We start from the raw sequence: 20,265 nt of genomic DNA, 5'->3' as shown, positions 1-20,265 counted from the left end.
TAGCATATTCATAAATAATCATCATCTGCAAAATTTTATTATTAAAACATCACTTTTACATAAAATAATGATGAATGGCACACATTTTTAGCATTTCGATGGCTGTGTAAATACAAAAATAAGCTCATAATTCATTAAAAATCTATTTAAATATGCCCGCTCTTATGCAAAACCCATGTATAAATTAATTTAAACTAAAGAAGGATTATTAATTAGTTTACTTTTTTTTTTGCTTTTTTCTGAGATAACAGTAGCAAATATTTTTGTAGAGGCTAGCGGCAACTTTAATTGAACTAAGCTATAAGCAAATTAAATTCCACTACAAATACCTATTATTATTATTATTATTACCTGAACAAAATTCAATCAACTAATTAAGGAGCTGTTTCTTAAATGAGCTCATGTTACAAATAACCTTGCTAACTAACTTATTATAAATTTAGGTAAGAAATCATTTACCAACATATTTATAAACATACCTGTCGTACATAAAAATGATTAAATATAAAAACACTTATCAAATCTACTGTATAATTATGTAAAATTGTATTTATCTAAAAATACTCTGTTTAATGTAGACAATTAAGTCTTGCACCTCTAATGAAACTGTAAACCTACATATGTATACAATAAATAATGTAAGTACTTGATAAAATATCATCCATTAAAAATTTAAAATATTCTATACAAAAAAATAATATATAAATATTTATTTATAAACTATATAATATAATTAACAAGACACTTTAATTACTGCTAAGGGGTGATGTTAAAAACATCAGTAACAAGCCATCCATAAAATTTTTATGTATTATTTATGCATATATAAATATATACATAACCTAATTTTAAATGGCATTTAACAACTAATATTTAAAGATTTAATCATTAATATCTAATATATATATATTACTTTTATTTTACAACTATGGAAAAAATATTTTGCTCATAATTTGATTTTAAATGCAATAAAAAAAATAAATGAGACAATATGCCCCATCTTACAAAAACTATTTTTTAACTAAAACTAAAATATGACTACAATTAGATATAAGTAAACCTGTATGCGAATAAATGCTATTTTATACTTGACCATAACGTTCAATAAGAGCTTCTCCAAAATGTGTTATTACATAATCGTGGTAGTACATCATTATACAAAGAGGTTGTCCAAGGATCAACGAAGACCATACGATAATGTTTCCCCAACGAGGTCCAAAATGAACTTCAATCCATCGGCAAAATACAGACAATGGAATCTTCAAAAACAATAAGTAAATAAACAACAATTAAATAATTCTTCATGAAATAAATTACAAATATAATAATAAAAATTTATTTTTCAATCGATCATCATAAATAAAAATTTTAAATTCTATTGTCAAAACACAACAAATGTACTAAGAAATCTTTAAAAATATAATTAAGAAACATAATTCAATGCAGGTGACATCATCAGTTATTAAAAAAAAGAGTAATAAACTTAATTGTTACAAACCTATAAAAAAGAAATATTTAATTTTTTATTAAAACTGAATTTAAATTACAATAACCAAAAAAATTATTCATTTTAACAACATTATTATTTTTTTTAAAGGGATTATCTTATTATTTACAAAAAGAATGATGATGTAGCTACCTTTGAAAAATCCTTCTTAAAAATTAGAGAATGAATTAAAATAAAAGTTATATCTTTCTTATATTAACTTGTTAAAATCAGTTCGCTAATCAGATTTAAACAGGAAAATACTGTCAGGGTTGAAAAATTTTCCTGGCTTCAATTTTGACAAATTTTTATTTTAAATATACCAATGACTAGAATAGGTTCCTACAGAGTGTTCCTAGAGGTTTTGACAGTATTTCAGTAAAGGGCACCAATTATAGCAACCCTTAATTATGTTAAAAATAATAACAAAGTACAATTACCTCATAAAAAAACATTTCAATTAAACTTCACACCTTAACATAAAATCTGTTTAATGATATTAGAAGAAAACTAATAAAATGAGAAATGTGTATCCTACTATTTTATGCCTGCCATCATACATAATTTTTGCTATCCACTTAAACAATTTCAGCAATATCTCACCTGTTTATCAACTGATTTGAACAAATGAGGTGTCATTTTGTTAAAAATAAAAGCTTAAAAATTTTTATCCAATGAAAAATAATTAGTCAATAAATCTAATATTTATAAAGCTATTAATGATTCAAAAATTTTAATAACAACCAGTTTGGAATTTTCAAACTTATTTATAATGTAGAAGATGTTGGGTACATGTATACCAAATTTTATTAAAATATTTCAATCTACTCTTAAGATGTACAATTTCACTGAAAAGAAAAAAAACAACAACACAAAATAGCAGAGAGAGGTAGAATGAAATGACTGGATTTTTTGTCCATATAAACACTTTCTGCTACTTTGATGTCCTGAATCAGTCCTTTGGGCAACACCTTTCAGGACATTATGTAAAGCTATATCAGGGAAAAATATGTTAGCAAGATGTCTCCCTGTCCAATGGGGTTGAAAATCAGCCCAAAGCTGGAAAATATACAGCCAAATTTCAAATTTTTTGGTCAACAAGTTTTCAAGATGCAAAACAAAACTCTTCAAAAACAATGTTGTATATTCCCCAAATTTAAAAGTATTGAATTTCAAATAACTTAAGTACTTTTATTGTAATAAAACTCAATTTCCAATGAGCACTATACAAAAAGTCAAAAATTAAAAGTGACGAAGACTAAAACTATTGTTCCCTCTTTTGTTAATGTTGTCCAACATTTAATTCCATCACTGCCTCATATATAGAAATTTACTGAGCAATTTTCAATCAATTAATGTTAAGCTAGTACAGTGATATAAACAAATACAGGTCAAGAAGCATACATCATCTACTGAAGATTTTTAATAATCTTTTTGTGTTTTTTTGGAATAAGGAAGTCTGAAACGCTGACAAGTGCAAAAATGGTGATGCCTAAAATTTGGTCAGTCACTAAATTTTTCCTTTACAGCTATACTGCTACAACAGCAGCAATACAGCTATAGACAGAAAAGTGAAAACCTAAAAATACACACATAGGTTAACTACTGAAAATAATTATTCCGCAATATAAAAAATTTAAAAAAAAATTACTACTCATAATACTTTAATGATTTTAATTTAGCCAGTAAATGACTTTGGACTTAATTGCAATGAAAAATCTCAGTGAATTTGATTGAAAATAATTATCAGGGTGATGTTAATAATACAACTTTTACAAATTTTATTTTAATGTATTTATGTTTTATTATGCATTTTTAAAAATTATGACAGTGAAACAAAGACAAAACAGGAGTTATGAAAACCAAGCTACATTGAGAAAATTACACAAGTCCCAAATTACTATTACAAATAAATCAGTCAGATATAACATATAACTAGATATAAGCAAGCCTACAGAAATCTGTAATAAGGTTCTTATGTATCTTATTATGATAAATATTTAGAAGAAATACATCAAGTTCATCTCATGGGGCTAAATCTCTGTACTGACACTCTTGTTAAAGTAATGCATGTAACATTTGCTTACGATCAGATAAAAAATGTTAAATATCTTATCTTGAACCATAATAGAATTTAAACTAATTTAACTAAAACTAACGAATCAATTATAACATTATAATGATTTATTTCTTCTAATTTAGAAAATGTTTATAATATGGATGCAGGTTATGCGAGACTAAATCACTCATCCTCTCTAAGACTTAACTCCTTACTTCTGCTACTTAACTAAGTTCTCCACAACAAAATAGTGTTTATTTTTTTTTAGTGTCATTACTATTTTGTGTAACGCTACAAAATACTTCAGCCTACAAGAAAGGTCCTTATATACACCTCTTTTTTTAATAAAATTAGTGAACCATTTAAAATAAAAGATCCTCCGACCAATTTATTAAATTACAATTAAACAGTTTCTTTGCAGAAAAAATATTACTAAAAAAATTTTTAAATGCAGAATTATTTGAATCCTGTTCATTGCACACATAAAATATATAAGCAAATAATTTCCATTAAAAAATTCTCAGTTATTTTCTACTTATTTTTATACTTATAATCCTCATATTTACCTTAATATTATTTTATGGCTTTAATTACAACTATTTTTTTAATTTATAATTACAAGATCATTCAATAATAATAAAACTAATGCTACTTTTCAACATAATCAATGGCTAAATTTAAGCACTTGTTCCATCCTTATGTGAACTTTCTTATTCCAATAGTGTTCACCTTTGTGGCAAAACCTCCCGACCCAAAGTTGTTTTAAATAAACTTCCTGTGTCTTATGAGTGATATATATAGGGTGGGTATTATCATGAAGAATAATTATGCCTTTTGAGAGAAAACTGGAATGTTTCCTCCTTATTGTAGGTTTCACTTTATTTCCTAGCGGTCATGATAGTAATTGTTGATTATACACTGTTCTTCAAAATTATCACAATAACTTGTGCTTTATAGATACAAAACATCATTAGCAACTCTTTACTGGGGAATACGTAGGTTTGATTTTTCCTTGCAATAAACTCAGATGTTTTCATTTCATACTCTGAGGTTTTTATTTTGGCTCAAAACAATAAATCCAAGTTTCACCAAACGTTATTATGCAATCACAATAAACATTACTTCTGGTAAAAACCACTTTCTAAGCTACATACAAATGTGAATTCAAGTATCTATGAATTCGGTCAACTGTCTCGGAACCTATCTTGAAATGTTTTGAGGTATTTCAGTTTATCATGGATAATGGGATAGAAAGTGCCTATACTTGCACTACAAATTTCAGAAATTTTTCCAATTTTTATACATTTGTTCTTGTAAATAAGATTAAATAATGTGATTTTGCAAACTGTCAGTCAAAACCAGTCATCTGCTACAATGGAAATCAATGACACTTGTTTCTGCCTAATTTAAATAGTTTAATCCATTACAAAAATTTACATGGTTAATACATTTTACATCATACTGTTTTAACATTGACAAGTGAATTTTGATCTGTTACACACAGTTAGAAAATAGTGAATTTACCACAGTGTGCTGTTCTTCCATGGTATAAGTTTCAAGCATTTTGAAATAAACAAAAAAAGTTATATAATAGAAATTATTTTGAATTTTGAACATTTGTTATTTTCTATGTCAGGAATGTCAATTTGAACATCAGAAAGTTTCAATTTATTCTATTAAATAGTCCTTACACTGTTGCAATCTATCTGTTTGTTTAATTAATGAACGAACCTCAATTCTTTCATCGAGGGTTTATCAGTTTTCCTTGATCTCTCAAGGCAAGTTCTTTTTTTAGGACCGCTCTGTATATAAGTAATGTGCTGTTATGAATCGATCAGAATAAAATATTTATTTACTAACTATATCAGTTATTTATCAAGACTTTACAGTTTTATGATACTTTAAAAATAGAAAACAAAATATATATTTACCTGTCCCATCATTCCTAAGAAAGCCCAAATCTTAAAAGTACGAAGAGGTACGCTTACAAGATATTCATGGAAGAATGCACTTACGAAAAACACTACAACACTTGCCACTGTTTTACTGTAGCCTAATTCAACCAATGGTATGTAGAGATGTCTAGAAAAAAAATTCATGTTTAAGAAATCATTAACATTTTAAAATAATTTAGAAAGCATGACACAATAAGAAAAAAAAAATAATTTTATCAATAAAGTTAAAACTATTTATATAATTCAGAAATGTATATTCACATTAAAAAATTAAACAAATATAAAATATTTTTATTATGTTCGTGAAATTGAGAATCATCTGGTATAGTAAGGCTCTTAAATGCTAAAAAAAATTATTGTTTATAGTGAAACACTTAACTCTTAAGTGGTAATAATATAGAAAAAATATGTAATGAAATCGATCAATAACAATAGAGAATATTGATCCTTCTTGTTAACAATTAACATCTTGCTAACATCTAAAATCCCTCTTGTTAACAATCATTAATACAAAAATGTATAACCATCCTTAAAATAGTAGAAGTGTACGGCACGCTTGCAGTGCTCTTATATCATTAGTAGTAATAATAACTAGAAATGTTTACATGTAAAAATTCTTATAAATTATTATCACAAAATAATATTGGAGTTTGATGAATTGGAAGGGATGGTAAAATTGTTGAGTTTGATGAATGTATTTTTATGCAAGGAGAAAAATAATAGCAAAGTGCCACCAGTGCTCTGCTGTTTTAGTGAGAAAATTTCAGTGAAACACAATGATTCCTAATCCAAATGTCAGGCAGGTTCCAGGATCCTATGTTAAATGAAAAATAAAATCCCATGAACAAGGCAAATTGACCACCTACATCGATTCATCACTTATCTATCAAACCGAAGACCTCTTCAGTGGAAAGAATTCAAAAACTTCACTTAATCATTTGTAGGTCTGAATAGTGAAGCGCAAGGCAAACAATTGAAAGGTAGTGGTAAAGATTGAGTGACAAAATAAGAATCATTAAGTCACAGCTAGATACTTCATTCACTTTTACTTGCTAAATTTATGTGACAATATATTAATGACAGATTCTAATTAATTATTCAAGGAAGTGCAAATTTCTGACTACCAACAATTACATTTTTCCAAGGTATGCACACACATTATTTATAAATGACAACATTAAAAATGTTCATATACATAACATCCAGATAATTAATTAAGTACCATTTATTTATTATGGAAGGAAAACAGGAAAAGGGCTCCCAAAAGATACTAGTCATAAAGTTTATTGTGACACTAAAGGCACTTGGCACTTTTATATTTCCTGAAGAAATTAACCAGTTCTGTACTTCTTCAATGAATACTAGAACTTTCCCAATTAAACTAAAAAGTCTACAACTAAAAATAAAGGCTCAAAAATGAAGTACATTCACTCAAAGACTTCAGAATAAAGAATAATGTGTTTTCCTAATTTTAGAGACTAATGATTCCACATTGTTTGTCACCTCAAAGCAGATCAGGGTCACACATGTGCCTCCATGCTCAGTATGCTAATGATCAATCATGCCTGCTGCAGTGGTAGAACATGTTTATTAATGAATAAACAGGACCGTCTTAAGCAACCTCTATCCAACTGGACTAGGACTTTAAGTTAGTTTGAGGTTCTATATCAAACAAAATATTTTAATTTTGAGAACAACTTTTAAATTTTCTACATGAAAATCACAAATTTTCCCAACTGGTAGATTAGCTCCTTTATTATATTTGTCTTATATTTCCTCTAACATTTATCTTTCAATTTACAAAACAAATACTTTTAAAGTGCACTTTCTTTCTCTTACCCACGCACATGCCTACCACCCATTTCCACCCTAACCTTAAGTATTCAAACCAACATTATTAAATTTCTGGAGGATAGTTTATCACTTTCTTTTAAACAGATTTTACAAATTCACTACCAATTTTAAAACTGTTCCATTCAATTCTGCCATACTTTTATTATTCCCTTGATGAACAACTATGTTTGGCTCCCTACAAAATCAAATTAAATACATAGAAATATAATATTCATTATCAATTAAAGATATGTACACTATTCTTTAAAGAGAGAATAGATAGATTCTTTACTTTTCCAGGAAATATACCGCTTTACTCTTCAACATTTGTTTCTTATATCATTCTATTTCTAGAAATAGTGATGCAAAACAGTGTAATAAAATATACTATCAGGAATCACTAAAATCCAGATTAAAACTGTTAATAATAAGCATTTTAAAAATGATTTAAAACATGAATGCAGTAAAACAATCATAAGCTCAACTTCTGTATAAGTAAATGACAGGAAACAATGATAACTAAAATGATATACTGAGTTAGAAAAGTCCCTTTAATCCTCCTTAACTTTCCAACAGTTGAAGATTAATACTTCCACCATAAAAACTATCTTTTTATATAACCTTCCTGGTTTTTTTTTTGGTGCAGACACAGAGTAGGAAATGTGTTCAAGAATTTCAAATTTGAAGATAGGGCAACTATAAGATTTCTTTAAAAGAAAAAAAAAATTGTAGAAAACAGAGCTTGATGGATTGATTTGTTAAAAAATGGTGACCAGTCACAGTTTGAAGTAACATAACGTAGTGAAGTTTTAAAAAATTACAAAGGAAAACTGAACGTCACTGATGAATTACCTGAAATCCAGCACTTTTTTGGGATGTATTAATTAATCAGTTGATACTAAAAAAAAAAAGACAAAGACATACTGACAAAATCAGCTACTATAAAAAAATTTGTTAAATTAAATATAGTTTTTATTTATTAAAAAAAGATTTATTGAATGAAAAACTGAGATAATTTTAATACTTTTCAAAATTTATTTTAATTTTTAAAAAAAATTGTCACTGAATGATATAGGATTAATTTCAGTGTTTTCCTGATTGGGCCATTCATTGTCCTGATCATCTTAGTTTTCACTTAGTTTCCCTTACAGTACAATGTATAGTCATTCTCTTAGCAAAAAAATAAGAATCATTCTGATAAATACAAAACAGAAATGATCTTTCTATGCAGTCAAGATCTTTAAAATTGTAAGTCCTATTTGTGCAAAGAAACACATCTAATGAATTATTTGAGTCCCTTATTACCCTACCACATAATGGGCTAGTTAGAGTAACAAAAATTTAGAATTTTCATCTTCAGCCATTAAAGTGTTAAGGAAAGGTTAAAAGGACATTTTAAGCACACCATTTTTATAAAACACTATGTCCATTAAAAAGAATATGATATATAATAATTTTGTTAAATTAGAATGTAAAAGAAAATAATTATAAATAAATTTAACCACTGAAATTTAATTTCATTAAATTATCCATTTTATACCATGATTCTGTATATTTAAAATAATTTCAGATTAAATAACTCACACATAATCTCCATGTTGCTAGTATTTGCACAGAACTAAAGTAAGGTGTAAATTTAAATGCTGGTGATAATGACTTAAGCTGGAACTAACAGAGTACTTTTCTCTACTTTTTTACTTCATGTAATAATACCTAACATGTTTCCATGCCAAAAAACAGTGTAAATATGTAATGACTGAGATAACAAGATTATTATAAAAATATTAACAATGAACATAATGGAGTGGTGTCCTTCACCCTGAAAATTCTGTATATTTGAATCCTAGTAAGGCTTCGTATTTTTCAGACACAAAATTCATCTTGTTCACAATATAAAAATAATAATAACAATAAAGAGTAAAGAGAATGAAATTGGGCATGAACTTTTAATCCTGAATTTTTTTTTTAAATTAGTGTAATACTTCAATGTATACTACAAGGGGTGACTGAAAATTAATGCATAGTTGCTTATAACTGATACATGAAATAAATATGGCATATCTGTTACAAAAACTTACATTTTCTCCCATTTACAGCTTTACATTTCTTCCAAAGCTGACGCTGTTTTCTCATTTCATCAATGATGAATGCTGGTGCTTACCTTGATCCATGACCTGACTACGTCCTTTAGTTCATCATCCATGGTGAAATGAATACCTTAATATCCCTTTCTAATTACAGAAAGAGGTGAAAATCACAGGACACCAAATCTAGTGAGTATCGAAAGTGAGGAATAAGTTCAAATTTCAACTTCACAAGAACCTCAACAAATACACACAATGTATGTTATCACATATCGGTCAAGCATTATCGTGTCATAGAATTATTGTCTTCATGGATCATCAAATTATGACATATAATCTAATAAGGCGTTTTAGGGCGTTTTTTAGAAACCAAAAGGAGGTGGAAACGGAAGTAAAAACCTTCTTTTGGTTCTCAATAGTCACAGAAACTGGTTGACCACTGTAAGATTTATCCTCAATATTTACTTTACTAGCTTCTGATGCATAAACTTTTATTGCCCACCTAGCAATAAATTAAATTTTATTGTCACTAGCATTCATATTTTCCACTGTTAAAAATTCAATCACTGCACATAGTTTTAGATGTGTTGCCATATTAGGTGTACTCGATTCCATAACAATGGTGACTGACAGAAAATGAGAAGGTGTGTGTTACAAGTTTTAAAATGTTAATACTAGAGGAATGGCAGCACCTATCGCTTTGTGAGATATTTTTACACTCTCATTCCAGTGTATATTACATTTTCCTTTATAATACACAGAACTTGAAAATTTTTAAATAAATATTTACAAATACAAGAACTAAAAAATACTGATTATCAAATTATCAGACAGTAATGCCATTACATACAACCTCAAAACATCTGATGTCAAATACTCCAATATATAATTAGAACTAGTTGATAGAGATAACAATTATATAGGCAAAATTTATTAATAAATGGCAAATTTACTATAAAAAGCTGTTTAAATGTCATTAGTCATATTTTATAACAATTACAAACTAATAACAAAAAAAATATAATAAAATACATATTGTTAATAAAAAAAGCAAAAGAAAATAAATTAAATAAAAATTTAATTTAGAATTAAAAAAAATACCTCACAGCCCAGCGGTGTGCAGGCATATTCCAGCTGCGCCAGAATAAATCAATATTATTAGCATTCCACCAATCACAATAAAAATTACGATCAGCAAAGTGAAGCAACTCTCCAGTGAGATTTAAGCATGAGTGAAACATCATGTAGAAAAATATTAACCATACCAAATGGTTTGGAATCTACAAGGAAAATAAATAATTCATAAACTGCATGCAGGAAACATAGCTGAATTGTCAAAAGATCAGTTTTATTAGTTATCAGCAAAATTATAAACAGCATTAATTTTAATGTAACATAAAACATACCAGCAACAAATTGCACAATAAATAATTATAAACATAGTGTTATAACACAACAAACGTTATGAAAACTTTAATTTGCTGTTTCATGCCCATGCTTATGGGTATATGAAATCTATTTTACAAGCAATAAACACATGAATTAATAAGAAATAGATTCATAACAAAAGGGTAACAAGTAAAACAAGTAATCAAACTGAAATTGTATACATATATATATATATCCATATATATGCAATATATATATATATATATATATATATATGAAGTTTTATAATACATTATTCCATTTAAACCAAATACATTCTCCATTGAATTCATCAATATTAGAAGATGAGATTGCAGAATACTTTGTCAGTAACAAGAATGGATAAAACTGAACATATATAGAACTATATATGTATACAGATAAAATTTCACTAAGTATAAAAACGTACATAATGGGCTAAAGAAGAGAGAAAATTTAAAGAGAAAAAATGAAAACCTAAAGATCTTTTTTAATTAATTTTATTTAATCAGATTTCAGAACAGATTATGCTGTTTACAAATTAACATATAACTATTACATCTTAAAAATGATATTGCTTGCACAAGACTGGACCTCTTTGCAGGTATGCATTCTTGAACTATCTTGCTGAAGTTTCCCAATATTTCAACTGTATTGTTTGCAATCTCTACAGTAATGTTGCTTTTAATTTTATCAATATTTAAAAGTTTAATGTTGTAGACACTACTTTTCAAAAACCCACAAAAGTAGATCACATCCAATTAAAAAACTTTGAGATCATGTAAGACATGAAATGTTTCATTTCTCAATATAACACGATTCCAGTATATGACAAGTAATATAGATGCAAGCATTGTGTACTTTTACACCATCTTATTGAAACCAAAGTGACCCTACCAAATTGCCTTGATTGATTAGTTAAAAATGTTTAAATCATATTGATGTACTGACCTGCCATAACAGTTGTTTTGATCATTGTTATTTTGAAAGAAATATGATATAATAATTTTCTGGTATAAGTACATCAATTAATTTTGAATGGGTCACTTGTGAAGTTAGCTTAGATTTTTTAACAAGTAATATAAAAAAAAATTTGTGCATTTACAAAACCAGTTAAGTAAAACCATTTGTTTCATCTGATATCCATAAACTGAGAAGAAAATTTTGGTCATTATCAATATTTTAAAATAAACTCACAAAAATATTTATGATTTCTTAACCCATATAAGACTTCAATTATTTTACAACATACAATTTATATGGATGAAAATTTAAATCTTTTGACAAAATTCTTTGTGAATTAGTATAAAATATGTTAACTGATCTTGAATGACTTTGTGTCAATTGTATCAGACTCTGCAAAATATCAATTTTAATAGCTTCAACTTTTGCAAGTGTGAAAATTGTTCTTGTATTACTAGTAAGTTTTTTCTTTTTTGCCAGAGATATTTCTTCAAAGTATTTAACCAAGGTATTTATCACATCAGCAGACAGGACAGGATCATGATAATGAGAAATAAAGTGTTAGGAAAATCCCTATGAACTGCTTGGGCACAGTCACCAATTTTAATGACTATAACAAACACACCTTATACATAGGATTGGTAGCACTCCCAGCTTAAGGGGTTAAACTTGAGTTAGAATGCAAGTAACAAGATCTAATTTGAACAGAAATTTGTATCTAAATGGAGCAATGAATGTGTAAATAAATTATGTCCAAACACATGTTTATGTATTCTTTTTTATTTTTACATTATTTGAATTCTCTTACAAAACAGTTTTTTACTATGTTAATTCAATGTCAGTGATACTAACTCTTCTAAATGAATCAATTTAATACACTTAAAAAATAGTGATGGCTTTAGGCACTAATATATTCTTTCCATCTTTGATATATTTTTTCTGACAATGACAATGTTAAATTTTTTTTATCATTTTTGGAAACATATGAATTTTTCTTTATTTTTACAACTAGTATAAATAGTATAAATATATTTTATGATGTGGATTGTGCATGATAGATATTCATGTGATTTTATTACTACAGTGAGTAAAATTAAAAATGAAGCTTGACTATGAGGTCAGATATCACATCAGTGAAAAATATAAAAAAATTTGATTCATGACTTGTTTTTTTCTTAATTGATGTACAATAATTATAATAAAAGTAATCTGGTCACTAGTGAAATAACTGAACCAATCTTATCACTGACCTAATAAGAAAGGAAAAAGAATCTTGACAAAATTTAATAATTTTTGGGCATGGAATGTTGAAAAAAGCAATTCTTTTTAAGATTTAAAAAAGTTAATTTTTATATTATGAGAGTCATAAAAAAGAACAAGTTAAAAAAACAAGCAATTACCAATTTGTTTGATTTCACATTGATGAGATACATGTTTAGTTTTACATAGTGCAGCTTTTGCAATGGTCTATTACTTATCTAGTCATTCAAACAACAATAACCCACTAAATTATCAACTATAAAAAACACACTTAATAATCTTAATCCTACAACTATCATATTAGTTAACTGCATATAAAACTACATCATTTAATACAATAAAAAATTAAAAATTTTAACAGTAATATTAGAATTAAACTTATCAATATAAAAATGTCAATATAATTTTAGTGCAATATTTGATAAATTCAACAAGTAGTGGAAATAACAATAAAACAAAACCATGCAAAAAAAAATTGTAAAAGTCTTACAGAGAGTTTCAGTAGACGTTCTGTAGCTTTCGCAACCTCCATGTGCTGTAAAAAAAACAAAAAAACAATAGAATATATACTAGACAAATTAGCAAATCAAAATTATAAGAATAAAACACAAAACAAAAGACAAGAATTAGAATAAAACTATTTATTAATTTATTTTAAACTGAGACTAACAAAGTTATGATGTAGCATAGCTACATAACTCATAACTTCCTTCACTTCTGTTGCAGATATGTTCAGAATAGAATTAGATAGATAGACAGAATTAAGTCAACTGAAGAATGTGTATTTCTTCATTATACACAATTTAGAATGCATAAAGACACAACCAGGAACAGAATTTATATACATAAAATTGGTTGTTTACAATACTAAACATATATATATATTCTGCTATATATATTATCATGCTTTTAACGACTTCAAATGTTTTGGCTGATCTCAAGACAAAATTTACTATTTTCAACACATGAGAGGCCACGGCACTCTCCAATTCATACATCACTGAAAATTTTGTTATTGGCAAGAAAGACTAATTAATAATAATTATAAAAAATCATTATAAATATTATATTAATTACAGTCATCTATTACGATCAAAGAATGGGGAGAAAATGAATATTTATTCAAACATTTCACTTCAAAAATAAGTTAAATGACATTTGAAATTTGGTGAAACCCACTGGAAGGATTATTGGATGTAAGGAAAATTGGAAAAGGGTAAACTGATTAGAGAAATGATATTCTGACCAATTAATACTATCATTATATTAAATAAAATTATGAAAGTTTTTACTACTAGAATATTGTTTTGCATACCTTTAGCAAATGATTTTTACCCTGCAGAACCTCGGATCCACTGGTAACAGACCCAGTAAAAAAAATCCAAGGAAATGAATTCATTTCATGCTCAAGTATAATGGACAAAAGCTCAAATAACTGGATGTGTTTGCCCTCCTTTAACATACTGATTTCCACCGTCATAGGATATATTAAGAATTTGTGTAGTCAGCTTTGTAGTGTACCTAGTTTCAATACTCTAATTATAATTCATCTCAATTCAATTAACATCCAAATAGTTAGTTTAAAAAAAATCATTTTCATGATTTTTTGATAATTTTTAGAAGAAATAGTTGAACTATAAAATATAACGTATGGGAAAATGGCCTGAAGAGAACAGTAATGAAACCAATTCCAAAGAAAACTGGTATCAGGATATGTATAAAACATGAACTAATAACTTTAATACCAAATGCCACTAAAAATAATAAGTTTAATAGCTAATGCCACTAAAATATTGTTAAGAGTCCTAAAGTGGAGATTGGTAAGAATAATGGAAGAGAATCCAGAAGAGGAACAGTTTGGCTTCAGGAAATGGAAAAGAACTAGAGATGCCATTAACCTGTTAAGGATGTTTGAAGAGAGGAAGAGGAATGAACATAAATTGTTCTGTACATAAATTGTCTGTACATAAATTCAGAGGCTTTGATAGACTCAAATGGAAGAAAATGATGGAGATTCTTACAGAAAAAGAATTAAGAATAGAAGGACTGAAAGATAATTAGAGAATTATACACGAGACAAACAGCAGCTATGAAAGAAAGTAAAAATAACCGTATAAAAAATAAAATAAAATAACCGTAGTAAAAATAAATTATAAAGAAAGTAAAAGTAGATAAGAAAGTAAATAATTTCAGCTATGAAATAAGTAAATATATAACCGGCTGGATGTATCTAGGTTGAGGTGTCAGCCAAGGATGCTATCTCTTACAGAAACTGTTTAACATTTCTATTTATTCATCTGTGGTTGATGAAATTATGACAGCTTTGAAGCTTGTACATGGAATATGGAATTTTGTACCATATGAAAATAGCCTTATCGAGATTTAGATTGAAGATACGGTAAGAATATATAAGAAGAAAGAAAACAGATAAGTATAGGAAGCTGAAAAATACAATCCATAAGATTTGCTGAAGATATAGTAATTCTAGCAAATAGAACACACACGCTTCAGAGATTATTAACAGCCCAGGAAGAAGGACTGAAAACAAATATAGAAAACACTAAAGTAATGGGAGTAAACAACAAACAGGATTTAGTTGTAAGGGGACAAGTGAAGGAAGAATAAAAAAATACAAAATACAGTTACTGTGACAGAGCATTGGAAGAGCATGATGGAAATAAAAGCAAAGATAACGATAGCAAAGAAAGTCTTAGAATTAAAGAAAAGGTTAGTCAAATGCTATGTATGGAAATGAAACATGGAGTATGAGGAAGAAAGAGAGGAACTGGACTGAGGCTTTTGAGATGTAGATGTGGAGAAGTATAATGGACAAATAAGATGAAACATAAGGAAGTAATTAACAGGATTAAAGAAAAAGAGCACTTATGTAGAAAGTACAAAAAAAAGGAAGCTGGTTGGGGCAGGTGGTTAGATGAAATGGAATCTTGACAAATGCATCACAAGGGTCAGGAGAAGGATAAAGAAAGCGAGGAAGAAGGATGAAGTGATGATTGAAAACTACAAGGGAACAAAGAAAAAGACTTGGGTCAAGGATGGATGAAGAAGAGTGATGGTATAAGGGATTGCCAAGCAAAGCACCAGACTAATGATGATCATAATCTGATATAATCCATAATCCCCCCCCCCCTACCACTATGCACTTAGTCCTTCTTTTAACAAGTTTTGCCTTATGATCACAATACCCCAAAATACTTCTTACTATTCACCATTTCACCTTACTTATCAAGTGAATATAAACTAGATCTGCCATTCCCCAGAATGACAATATCAACTTTCTTGCACTCTTATGAGTTTTGAATTTTTGTCATAGGATATAAAGTTTGTTTCCAGACCAAACTCTGTTGCTAACTCTTGAGTTAAAAGGATGGATTCACATCTTAACAATGATTATTATAAAATTTCAAAAGCTTCTGGGAAATTTTCAAACAATTCTCTTACAGATATCTTCTCAGTTGATGTGGAATCCAATGAGCTTAAAAGATTGAAGAGATGTTTCAATAAATTACAGTATTATGGATAATTGAAAATACTGAGCTATGGCTTATTTTCAAATTTATTGCAACTTCATCAATAATAGCAAATAATTTGTTTAACTACTTTGACACTGTCATTATTGTTTGAAGACCTTCCTTTTCATCATTTATAATGAAGAGAAATCCTTCCTTTTTAAGCCATCAATCCATTTGTAGATCTTGCTTCCTATCAAAAAAATATTTTCTTCATTTTCTTATTGCTCCTGCATTCTATAAATAACCTTTACTAGTTTCATTCCTAGTGAGTTAACAAAATGTATCACTGCTCACACTTCTTGCTCAGTGAAATCAGACAAAGTAGCAAGCACTTACTTTTAATTGTTTTGTTATTTTTAATACAACCATTAACGGTTAAAAGAAAAAAATACTTCTGATGAACAAACGATATGAGGTTATGATTTATAGAGGAACAGTCAGTATGAAAGACATTTGATTGGATGGGAAGTAAAAACTTCTGCTTATTTGTGCTAATCACAAATCCACCAACATTTATAACACTCTTGATATTTTATAAATACAATGTTATATTCAAACATTATAAAACTTTACTAAAAAAACACACACACAAAAGAACAACATTCTAAATCAATTCAAATCTAACACTTTATCAACCACACTCAAAGCACGTTCTGCCTAACTCAAAAAAACAAATGACAGTAATGATGCAAGAGTAAGAATAACAGCATCTATCACTTAAGATGTCACAAGAGCAAATAAACATATTATATTTGAAAAGTGATATTTATTAAATTTGGTTTGGTTTATTGTTTAAAAAGTTTATGTTTAAATAACTTTAAACCAAATAAAGTGGATTAAATAAGATATTGTTAAATTATAGAAATGTTTATTTCTACATATCTCACAATATAATGAAAATTTTCATAATTACATTTTCAATCAATAATTTAAATGCAGATAATAAAATATAAAAACAAACGATAAGTATTAAAGGAGTTAGACCAAAAATAAAATTTTTTTATTCAATAATTTAAACACAAAGAAAAAATTCAGTCATTAAGCAGAAGAAGAATAACATACAATTATTAAAACTAAAGAAATTAAATATTTCAAAAATTAAGCTTACCGAAAATGGAATGAGAGAATTCTTAACCGAAGGAATAATCCATTGTTGAAAGAGTGACATCATTATTTGTACTAAAACTATTACTTCAAATAATCTTTTCGCAAGAAACCTAAAACAAATATAACAAACAGATAATTTAAATTAGGATTGGCTTTAATGCTTTTACTATTGCTTGTTTCTACAAAGCTGTAGAAAGAAAACAAAATTTTAAACATTAAACCACCACTTTTGCTTCAAAACCAATCTGTGACACTGCCACAGACTCCCATTTAATATAGTGAGGTTCAGCAGAATATTTAATACTTATTTATGTTTATATAAATATACATTACGGCCAGGAAGTCACCGTGCCCCTAAAGTTAACAAAAAATGGGAGATAGGATATGAGTTGGGACATCAGGTATTTTCATTGGGGTCGGTTGGCAACAGTTTTTTACGTCACACATTCTGAATAGAAAGATAGATGTGATAAAATGGCTGACATGGCTTATACGAGTAGTTCAGCATTGAGGAGAGGTTAGTGATGATGGATTCATGAACAACGTACGAATCAAACAATGAAGCTAATTAGTGATATGTTTCGGCAATGGTTAAAGAAGTTTCCTCCAAGAAAAGCAAAAATGTTGGCTTGGGAAAAACATGCATTTGAATTAGGCAGTGTTAAAGATAGGCAGCATAGTAGATGAAAGTTAATGCAGTTAGAAACATGTGCTGCTGTTGCAGTTTCCATTGAACAATCCCCAGTGAAATCAACTTGTAAACGGTCAGCTGAACTTCATATAACATGGAGGACAATGCAAGACCACATGAAAAAGGACTTAAAAGTTAGGCCATTTCATCCGATGTTCATCAACAAACTGTCAGAGGCAGACATGGAACATCGCACTACATCTTGCTGGGCTTTATTAAAAAAATTCCCCGCTGTAGTGCACCATGGAAAAGTGCTTTTTACTGATGAATGTGCATCTATAGTATTTTGCATGCCAGAAATGTTATTTTGGGTGAAAGAAAATCCATATTACACAACAGAGTTGGAAAGAAATCCCCCACACATCATGATATGGGCTGGAATGACAGCTTGGCATTTGTTTGGTCCTTATTTTTTTGATGGGCCATTGAATGCACAAACTTATTTAGAAATGTTGGAGGCATGGTAAAAACCACAGCCTTCAAGAAAAAGATCTCATGGAACGAGTATGGTTGCAGCAGGATGGAGCACCTGCACGTTTTGTTCACATGTTTATGAATGAAAAATTTTCAGGATGTTGGATTGGCTGCGGTACTCCAGCATCACTAGCTCCATTATCATGGCAACCACGAAGTCCTGATCTCACCACACCAGACTGTTCATTATGGGGAATTATCAAGGCACACATATCTACACATCACTACACCACAAATGAAGTATTGTATGATGCTGTGAGGGATGCCATCTGTAACGTAACACCAGAAATGCTCTGTCGCATGTCACAGAGGACGTGGAAACGTACAGAATTATGCGTGCAACATGAAGGTAAACACACAGACCCACTGGACCATTAAAATTAATACTATGTATCAAGTGAGTATATAAAATAATTCATTATTATATCTAATTATTATAATTAATGAAATATTTGGATCTTACAAGGTACATCTGTTCAAATCAAACTTCATCTTTTTTTTTTTTAATTTTTTTATATTTATTTATATATACTGATTTATTATTAATAATTAATAACTTCTGATTTTAAAAATGTTTACAATAAATAATCTTCAATAACAATTAAAAAAAAATATAGAAAAATATCATAATTTATTAATGAAATAAAATTTTATGTACTTTTCATTTTAAAAAAATGTGTATGTGTAATTTAATAGGCGTAAGTCATGTGGTGTCCACATCAGGTTTCTTCTGAACTGACAAATAGTATTTACTATTAAATTTATATATTACAGAAACACGACACTCCCTATTGTTGCTCTTTATCTTTATGTATTTTATCTCTGTACGTAACATCTGAGTAAGATATGAAATATCTGAAGGAAAAATGGAAACTACGTGCTTTGCAAGATTACCTATACCGTTATGAGTAGGAGTACCACGAGATGCTGCTATGATTGTGGGGAGCAGGATATGGCGGACACATACTGTTTTTTGCACAAGGTAGAGAGACTTGAGGGTCGCCATGATGGACCACAACACAGTAAATGTGGATAATGTCATAAGTGTGATGTTGGGTGACAGATATGCTTGGACATTGCGGTGTGAGCCATAATTCGAACGGGAGAGGGGCAGGCAACCTGGAAGTCTTTAGTTGACCTGAGGCGGAGCAACTAATGCTGGCTGTGAGCAGCCAGCCTAAGGAGGTGGGCAATGGGGGCTCCTTGGAGTTGTCATTCGCCAATGATACCCTGAGGACGTCACTGTGGCTATTCTAATTCGGTGACAAGAGCGCCTGGATGATTGTGCAGGGGCTGTGTACATATTACATGGATTAAGTCTGGCCCCTGTGTGACTAGAGGGGGATGTTTTTTAGTGGGTAAGAGCCCTGCACTTGCCATCAGAGTGAACCTGATGGCACCTGGAAGAGCTTTTTC

The 20,265-nt window shown here is 28.7% G+C and overlaps 1 protein-coding gene across 1 annotated transcript in view; it reads right to left on the bottom strand.

Moving 5' to 3' along the window:
* Positions 1 to 703: 703 nt before the first annotated feature.
* mdy (diacylglycerol O-acyltransferase) overlaps positions 704 to 20,265 on the bottom strand; it is a 94,047-nt gene continuing 74,485 nt past the window's right edge. The window contains exons 8-12 of the mRNA XM_075356507.1: positions 17,686 to 17,794; positions 13,538 to 13,582; positions 10,519 to 10,697; positions 5,477 to 5,627; positions 704 to 1,259 (exon numbers count right to left, since the gene is read on the bottom strand). Of these exons, the coding sequence (XP_075212622.1) occupies positions 1,083 to 1,259; positions 5,477 to 5,627; positions 10,519 to 10,697; positions 13,538 to 13,582; positions 17,686 to 17,794 (661 nt within the window). The 3' untranslated portion in view covers positions 704 to 1,082. The remainder of the gene's footprint in view (positions 1,260 to 5,476; positions 5,628 to 10,518; positions 10,698 to 13,537; positions 13,583 to 17,685; positions 17,795 to 20,265) is intronic.

Source organism: Lycorma delicatula, chromosome 2 (assembly GCF_047948215.1).
Source record: "Lycorma delicatula isolate Av1 chromosome 2, ASM4794821v1, whole genome shotgun sequence".
In the NCBI taxonomy this organism is placed as follows: Eukaryota; Metazoa; Arthropoda; class Insecta; order Hemiptera; family Fulgoridae; genus Lycorma; species Lycorma delicatula.
Note: the sequence above shows the minus strand (reverse complement) of the source record. Positions and strands in the feature narration are given on the sequence as shown.